We start from the raw sequence: 9,847 nt of genomic DNA, 5'->3' as shown, positions 1-9,847 counted from the left end.
AACTGCATTAATATTGATAGAGATTGCACATACTAGATACATTTAATAAATACACTGGATGAAGTGAAGTGAAGAGAGAGTACACTGGATACCTTTGACAGAATACACTGGATACCTTTGACAGAATACACTGGATATATTTGATAGAATACACTGGATATATTTGATAGAATACACTGGATACCTTTGATAGAATACACTGGATACTTTTGACAGAATACACTGGATATATTTTGATAGAATACACTGGATACCTTTGATAGAATACACTGGATACCTTTGATAGAATACACTGGATATATTTGATAGAATACACTGGATACCTTTGATAGAATACACTGGATACCTTTGATAGAATACACTGGATATATTTGATAGAATACACTGGATACCTTTGATAGAATACACTGGATACCTTTGATAGAATACACTGGATACATTTGATAGAATACACTGGATATATTTGATAGAATACACTGGATACCTTTGATAGAATACACTGGATACATTTGATAGAATACACTGGATATATTTGATAGAATACACTGGATACCTTTGATAGAATACACTGGATATATTTGATAGAATAATACGCAGGATACCTTTGATAGAATACACTGGATATATTTGATAGAATACACTGGATACTTTTGATAGAATACACTGGATACCTTTGATAGAATACACTGGATATATTTGATAGAATACACTGGATATATTTGATAGAATACACTGGATACTTTTGAAGAATACACTGGATATATTTGATAGAATACACTGGATACCTTTGATAGAATACACTGGATATATTTGATAGAATACGCTGGATACTTTGATAGAATACACTGGATATATTTGATAGAATACACTGGATACATAGAATACACTGATATTATGAATACACTGGATACATTTGATAGAATACACTGGATGAAGATACACTGGATACCTTTGATAGAATACACTGGATACATTTGATAGAATACACTGGATACATTTGATAGAATACACTGGATATATTTGATAGAATACACTGGATACATTTGATAGAATACACTGGATATATTTGATAGAATACACTGGATACCTTTGATAGAATACACTGGATACCTTTGATAGAATACACTGGATATATTTGATAGAATACACTGGATTGATAGAAACACTGTATTGATAGAATACACTGGATACATTTGATAGAATACACTGGTACTTTGATAGAATACACTGGTAATTTGATAGAATACACTGGATATATTTGATAGAATACACTGGATACATTTGATAGAATACACTGGATATATTTGATAGAATACACTGGATACCTTTGATAGAATACACTGGATATATTTGATAGAATACACTGGATATATTTGATAGAATACACTGGATATATTTGATAGAATACACTGGATACCTTTGATAGAATACACTGGATACCTTTGATAGAATACACTGGATACCTTTGATAGAATACACTGGATATATTTGATAGAATACACTGGATACATTTGATAGAATACACTGGATATATTTGATAGAATACACTGGATACATTTGATAGAATACACTGGATACCTTTGATAGAATACACTGGATATATTTGATAGAATACACTGGATATATTTGATAGAAATACACTGGATACCTTTGATAGAATACACTTTGATAGAATCACTGGATATATTGATAGAATACACTGGATAATTTGATAGAAACATGGATATATTTGATAGAATACACTGGATATATTTGATAGAATACACTGGATACTTTGATAGAATACACTGGATACCATGTATAGAATACACTGGATACTTTTGATAGAATACACATGGATACCTTTGATAGAATACACTGGTACATTTGATAGAATACACTGGATACCTTTGATAGAATACACTGGATACCTTTGATAGAATACACTGGATATATTTGATAGAATACACTGGATACCTTTGATAGAATACACTGGATATATTTGATAGAATACACTGGATACATTTAATAGAATACACTGGATATATTTGATAGAATACACTGGATACATTTGATAGAATACACTGGATATATTTGATAGAATACACTGGATATATTTGATAGAATACACTGGATACCTTTGATAGAATACACTGGATATATATGGTAGAATACACTGGATATATTTGATAGAATACACTGGATACCTTTGATAGAATACACTGGATACCTTTGATAGAATACACTGGATACATTTGATAGAATACACTGGATACCTTTGATAGAATACACTGGATACATTTGATAGAATACACTGGATACCTTTGATAGAATACACTGGATAAATTTGATAGAATACACTGGATACATTTGATAGAATACACTGGATATATTTGATAGAATACACTGGATACATTTGATAGAATACACTGGATACCTTTGATAGAATACACTGGATACCTTTGATAGAATACACTGGATACATTTGATAGAATTTATTATTATTTTAATTGTTTGTTATTTTTTTTCATCCTGGATGCATTGTACTTACATCGCTTTTATTCTAAGCTATATTTTTGGCCTTTGGTATTTCGCTGACGTATTTTTCTCAGAAAATTGATTGTTATTCTAATGGGAGGTTAGATACGATCAGTACGTGCCAATCGGTATTAAACTATAACATGTGAATAAATAAAGGTATTCTATCACTTTCCCACCATGTCTCCAGAGAATTACCTTTATAACATGAATGAATTAATAATGAGTTCAAAATAAGACTCCAAGCAAATGTAAAAAGAATACGCATCGTTCAAATATGTTTCATGGTGACATTTGACATAAAGAACGTTTCAAGCTCAGTAAAGATAAGGTATCGAAATGAAAGATAAAAACAGATTCAATGTATTTTCAGTTGATATATGCTTTGCATTTTGAAGGAGGCGTCAAGGATGTGCTGATGGAAAATTTTCATATCGTTATTAATAATTTCATAAAAGTCCTTATGTAGACAGAATGACATATTCGAGCCGGACTTCGTCTGTCTTTTATAAAGATAAACATAACAATTTTGACTGTATTTCCTGATCAGAAGGGATCATTTTATTGAATTAATTTTAAAACCCTGGATTTATATTGTTTTGTAAGGAAAGTAAGCTACAGGCATACTATTGCATTGAATACACCTGCTACTTAAAATATATCACTAATATGGATACAATTGCTTTCTCGAAATGACAGATAAAGTGATAAGCGACTACTGATCATGTCCTTGGTCATTTGATAAAAGCCTGCGGTCATATTGTTCTATCAAGACTACGCTATCGACGTTTAAACTGCACATAAATAAATATGTCCTTCCTTCGCTGTCGGTCCAACGATTTATTAATGATATTGAAAGAGAATGAGAATGGATTATTTTTATAGATTTTAATTTATAATTCCAAAAAAAATATTTTATTCTGAATATCAAGGAAAACATTGGAATTATTAAAGGGTAACAATAAGGTTAATTTTACTTGTTATAATAATATCTCTCCGTATTAATTTACGGTTGTGACTATTCGCGAGGATTTTAATTTTACTATTTTCGCCTATCCATCCAGATTCGCCAAGTTCAAAACCTCGCGAAATCTATCATAATCATGGTTTTACATATTATTGCATGTCGTCTAAATGATGCTATCAAAGGCTACAAAAATAAACCCCCAAAAATACGTTCCAAACAACAAATCGCGAAATTTCACTCCCGCTTAATCAAACAACTATACAACATACTCTTTGGTTCAAAGAAAAAACATTAACAGTATGTTCCGGATGACATGAGATCCTTAAAAATTTATGTCAAAGGATACGAATTGTTTCAACCAGTAAATATGGGGCAGGTAAATAATGCTTACCGTATAGACAAAATAGATTGTCAAATTCCCCTTTGACCCTTCTATGTTGAACCTGTGTCTTGATAAAGAGGCTGACCGTTGAAAATTTAATAATCTATTTTGTCTCTTTACTAATTTTCTTTTAGAATGTTTCAAAGGAATGTAGACAGCTTCAATCGGTCCGTGTTTGGTGGTCATTAGTTATATTTTGTGTTAATTCATAAAATTGTGAGGATTAGGGAACGCATCATTTAGTTTTATTTTGGCATCTTACAATTATCCTTTCCAATGAATTTATGGTCCATTAATGGTACACATATATCTAAAATCTAATGCATTGTCCAAATACATTCCATGTTTATCCAACCCCAATGGATGATATTTTCAAATATTTCTTTAACATCAATTCAAAATGATTAGTTATATAGATATGGAGAATATAAATTAAATTATTGATTTTTCTTTAATTAATAAAATAGCAAGAACAATCTAAACACACAAAAAAGCGATTATACAATATTAAAAAAACATATCTTAACCTGGAAGATATTAAAAATGTTATTATAAAATTACATAAAAGAAGATTAATGGAATGCGTATACACATTGGTATAGTGCAAACAAACTATAAAATGTTACAAAAGCAAACTTGTTTTGCCTATGCATCAATTATAAGTCCAATTAGACTTAACCAGTATTGATCCATGCTCATGCCATCAATATTATCCACCTCAATAATAAAATGTAAATCTAATTATATCTTCTCGGTACGCACGCGCTGTTCTCTGTGATCAATATACTCTATACCTACGGTTACTAACACAGGAGGACCACACACCCAACTAATAATGATAAAAATTACACCATTAGGGTCTAGTTTTGTATTTCTGACCACTGCAATATGGCTAGCGAATACTGATGAAAAAGGTAAGTCATTTTGCCTTCATATTTTTATCGGAATCGTTTGAGCGTAAACATTGTAGTTATTTCGCCTGATGCATTACGTGTTATTGGGTATGACATTTAAGCTGTGGCTATATTATTCAGAAAGCAATTGGCATTTTAATTTTACTATGATTATAAAACGACGAAATTTCTATCGGTACTAATAGTTACGATAATACATTTTTTCTTTGTTTTTTTTAATATTACAAATTGCGCACTAATTATGATAGAATATTTTTTATTCAATGAACCGCAAATTAAATCCATCTCGCAATTTTAACTAATAAGTATATCAGTTAAGAGCACCAAAATTGCTATGCAATCTACACATGTCAAATATATTACAAAATCACACATTTAAACTTTGTGTTATAACTCTTTGTGTTATAACTTTCGAACCGTTATATGTTTAAAGTGAAACGTACCTCATCATCATTGTAGACATTCTGTATGTGCATATTATAGAGTAATCTAGCCTTGTGGATATTTATTGAATGTGGCGTCATATCTTTTGTGGGAGTATAACGTCATACTTTGCAATGAAAACGGCATGACTTCCGCTATCAAAATAATGACATCACAATGGATACGTATCCGCAAGGGAGGTAAAAGGAAAGACCAAATTTCTTCTCATGTCACATGTAGAAAACTTATCACAATCATGTCAGTTTTTCAGTTCTAATAGTTTGATTGTGCTGCTGAGGATAAGAAAGACACGGTGGTTTTCTTAGCCTTTAAACAGGTGTACAATGTGCTAAACCTAGCCATTTGGTCTCTAAAAGTGGTCTCATTTTGTACAGAGTAGGATACTAAGTCTATATACTGTGTTCGAGGAAAGCGGACATGTGTCAGAGGGATTAAATTGTTGATTGTTTTTATTTTCAAATTTAGGTAATTTACAATCAATGCTTTCCTAGCGTACTTCTGTACCAAAACCTTAGACAAAACTCCCAACCTTTTATTAAAAGCATTTTTTTCAAATTTATTGTTTATCTTTCCAATATTACGATGATTATTGCAAAATTAAATGGTTTTTTTCAAGCGCTTCTTTCAATACCCATTGTATTGGTTTATCAGTTTCAAATAAATTAAAGTTGAAAATCGGAATTTAACAACACAATTTTTCAGCATTTTACTGAATCGAAATGCGAAACGAAACAAATTAAAGTCAGGATAAACGAAACAAATTAAAGTCAGGATAACGCACCGTAGTGTTGTATTTGTAGATTTTGATATTGATTTATTTTTTTCGTTTGCTGTTGTTTTCGATGTTTGATGTGTTTTACATTTATTTTCAAGAACAGTTCATTACCATTTAACCCATATTTAACCATGTACACTGTATATGTAAACGAAACCCTTTTTTTGTTTTGTAATTGCCAAATATATCAAATATTAAAATGTTGTCATTATGTCTCAAGATCCTAATATGGCAATGTTCACTATAACTTAATTTGTGCTTTTCTTTATCTAATTAAATCAATACGAAAAGGTCAAAGACACAATAAAAACCCTACAATATTGCTGATCTGTCTCATTCTTATACAAGCACATCTAAACAGTATGTAATAGTAACACTACTTGCAGTGAAGGACTCTTTCCTATACACACCAGTAACATAAAGATATTCTGACAAAATGACAAAATATAAGCTACAAGCTATTTTAATAAAGATATATTGGCCGACTATTCTCAGCGAGAAAACTGCGGCTGGATATCGATCATTATTTATAAAAAGGACAAGAATTCCAGTTTTGCAACGAACATAATACAATTTTCCAAAACACATGCATGACATAATTCATTTAAATCAATATTCTTTCCGTTAAGTTTGTTTTTGTTATTTTTATTTTAAGAATATTCTTTCATAAATCTTTGCCTATTAAAGAGAAATAATTACTTTTTGTATTCCACCATTTCATTTGCCTTCATCATTCAGTGTTGATGGTGATGACGTCAGGAGACGGAAGTGACATCAATAGCCTTTGGAACACAGAAGGTGGCGTGAATGAGACCACGCCGGAAATGGCTGATTGGCCAGTGCGAGAACTATTGTCACATGGGACTTTCCGTAGCAGTGTTGTTGATTTGTGGCCTTACGGAATCCCAGAACATGTAAGTACAAATACGAAATCAAATTAATCTGAAACATCATTTATTATAACAGTAGGGTTATCAGTTTCAGTCGTTTTAGGCTTCCTACAAGTAAGCTTACTATTTTACAAGGATATACCTTAGGATCAGCTGGAAATTGTAAACAACTCAGAATGTTTTTTGGACACAAGAATTGAGTTCGAAAGGGAAAAACTGAAATTTCCTTTCATCAAGTTCATACAACATTGGGGACAAATATAATGTTTTATGAGTTTCTGTTCAGGAAATGAGTAAAGACCTAGATGAATAGGTTACAGTGACCTACTTAAGGAGTTTCTTTATATTCTCGTTGATTACGTTGATAATTTTTCTATAAGTTCAATAATGTCAGCCAAATGTTAGCAAGCAATTATTATTCGTCATCTAATATGAAGTTAATTTAACTTTAGTGACTAGAATAAAATAGGTCACAAGCAAGAACTACTGGTCAAGTGACAGGGATTAAATAGGTCATATACAAGGACTGGCTACGAGACTCGGATAACATTAACTCAAGTATAAGTTTTAAGCTACGCAGGTAGCTTTAAAAAGCATATACTTGATTAATAAGGACCTTCCTGAGAAAAAAACCCAGCCGAAATCGATATATCTTTTTTAGCAAGTACTCTTATGGCTTAGTGTTCAGATATCATTCTTTCTTTGCCATTGATTGATTGCCGTGTTTTTCTCTTTTAAACTATTATACAAAAAAGGTACCAAAGATCCCAACCTTATTATTAATATTTTATTGTTATCACAAAAAGAATTATTGTACTATATCATAAGAGGAATTCATTTTCAAAAATAGAGCACAAATATTGATAAGATTCTCATACACCTGAAATACTGGGTATAATCAGCAGGATATCCTTCAGTATAATTTTACATATTTTCACAAACAAGAATTTAAAATTTTGTATATAATCTATAAAGATGTTCCGTCGTCGACAGAGCATAAATGATACTTAAATACTCATCATTTGAACAATAATTGGTGTTTAATCGTGTATATATGTGTATAATTAACACAAAAAAATAATATAAAATGAATAAGTTTGCTTTTGGTGCATGCACAATCAGTACTTATAGGGCAAAGTGCATCGGATTTTTTTCGCTACCCAAGAAATTATTTTTAATATTTTCATCTTCAAGTTAAATAAGAAGCTCACACTTTTCAATGGTGGTAATGATGTAAAGTTCGTCTGCTCCTGTCTTTGATAAAGAAATATCATTAGTCAGCGATGGAGCATCTTAAATTAATTTTCCAAAACATTTTTTTAACTTGATACTATAAGATGACCCTTGAAGCTGTGAATGCCGTTGGGACCCCTCTGTGGTGGGTGATGTTATCAACATCCGGTACGGATAAATCATTGACGTCGTGGTTGAAGCCGACGCTCATGCTGACGTCATCATCATATGACATGATCGAAACATCAGACAGAACGATATACCTCGAGTAAGTAATTGATTTCATTGTTACAATAATAATTTGAAAGGCCTCTTTATTTCACTCCCAAAAACAATAATAAATAAATAATAAATGCTAACTGTTTCTTTGTTTTCATATTTCATCTGGCTTTCTAATTGGCCGACTGTTTTTTACACCTCGTGGCATATATCAATTTATAGAACACTTGTGATAAATTTCATATCACATAGCCACTCATGTAAGATCCTCTATTTCTGTTTCATACCTACGGGTGTTATACTGTCTGGTCTAGGGCAATACACTCATGTCGTCTTAGGCTTATTGCATGGATACCCATGCAATAAAGCCTCGTGACGTCACGGCATCAACAAAAATTTTGTTTCCTCGGTAAAATGTTATTATTTTTTTCACGAACTTGACTAATTCTATCATAAAAGATGCAAACAACGGAATTTTTGTTGAAAACATCACGTATTTTTTCATGTATGAAAAATTGACTTTCAGCCGATTTTTTCGAATTAATTTCAAAATGGCAGGATATTATGATTGTAAAATTGCAGTAAAACGTCGAGGTATGAAAGAAAAATACTCTTTCATATGTGGATATGAAGGATAGGGATATTCTACCCGATGGATCACAAAATGTTGCAAAACTCTCGGCAAGCCTAGAGTTTTACTACATTTTGTGACCCTCGGGTAGAATATCCCTATCCTTCATATCCGCATATGAAAGAGTCTTATAATATCATTAACCAGCTATGTTTTTTACTGAAGGGAAAATTTAGTCGTTAGACATTCAGCACTGAAAAGGTAATGCTCCTTCCTATAATTTGTTGTTTATGGCCAATCTTTAAAGGGTCCCTACCTTTCCGCAACGGCTTTTAATTTTGAAATGGGAATTTTAAACTAAATTAATAATTTTATCAAGTCACAAAAGATATTAACTACACCTACTATTATCTTTGGAACAATTTAATTTAGACAAATTAAATGCTAATTTTTATAACGCGGGTTGTTTTATGTTTCCCGCCGTCGGCCAAATTACCGCGCGCGGGTTGATTATCACTGCGCCAGACGGCAAAACAGTGCCATGAATCTTCATTGTAAACATAGTTTGCACAGGAATCCTCTTAGGCCATTCATATACATTTTCGTATATTATGATTTGAATTTTTGTTTCACAAAGGTAGTGGGCCTTTAACCAGAAGTAGAGTTACTAAAAAGCAAGAATAGCAATACCAACCAATCCAAAACTATACCCTTAAATACCTACTACATTTCCAAAACAAATTTCATAGTTGATAAATAACTATTTTTAGAACACGTATATTCATGTTTAAGGATGTAGTTACAACAACAAACAAATGAAAAAAAACCAACTCTGTGTTAATCTACATTTGTATGATAATAATGAAGGTTCCTTTCGCTGATTTGCCGTATAGTCAACTACTATGCGGTAATTAGGGCGACGCTCGGAAACGTAT

At 31.6% G+C, this 9,847-nt stretch overlaps 1 protein-coding gene across 1 annotated transcript; it reads left to right on the top strand.

Annotated features, from left to right (window-relative positions):
- The first annotated feature begins 4,659 nt into the window (after positions 1 to 4,659).
- Positions 4,660 to 8,394, top strand: LOC138329859 (uncharacterized). Its single transcript, XM_069277148.1, has 3 exons — positions 4,660 to 4,780; positions 6,738 to 6,913; positions 8,227 to 8,394. Exons 1-3 carry the CDS (start codon positions 4,702 to 4,704, stop codon positions 8,392 to 8,394), a joined length of 423 nt encoding a protein of 140 aa, XP_069133249.1. The 5' UTR covers positions 4,660 to 4,701.
- Positions 8,395 to 9,847: the final 1,453 nt, after the last annotated feature.

This window comes from Argopecten irradians, chromosome 8 (genome assembly GCF_041381155.1).
Source record: "Argopecten irradians isolate NY chromosome 8, Ai_NY, whole genome shotgun sequence".
Taxonomy (NCBI): domain Eukaryota; kingdom Metazoa; phylum Mollusca; class Bivalvia; order Pectinida; family Pectinidae; genus Argopecten; species Argopecten irradians.
This window is presented reverse-complemented; position numbering and strand designations above follow the sequence as displayed.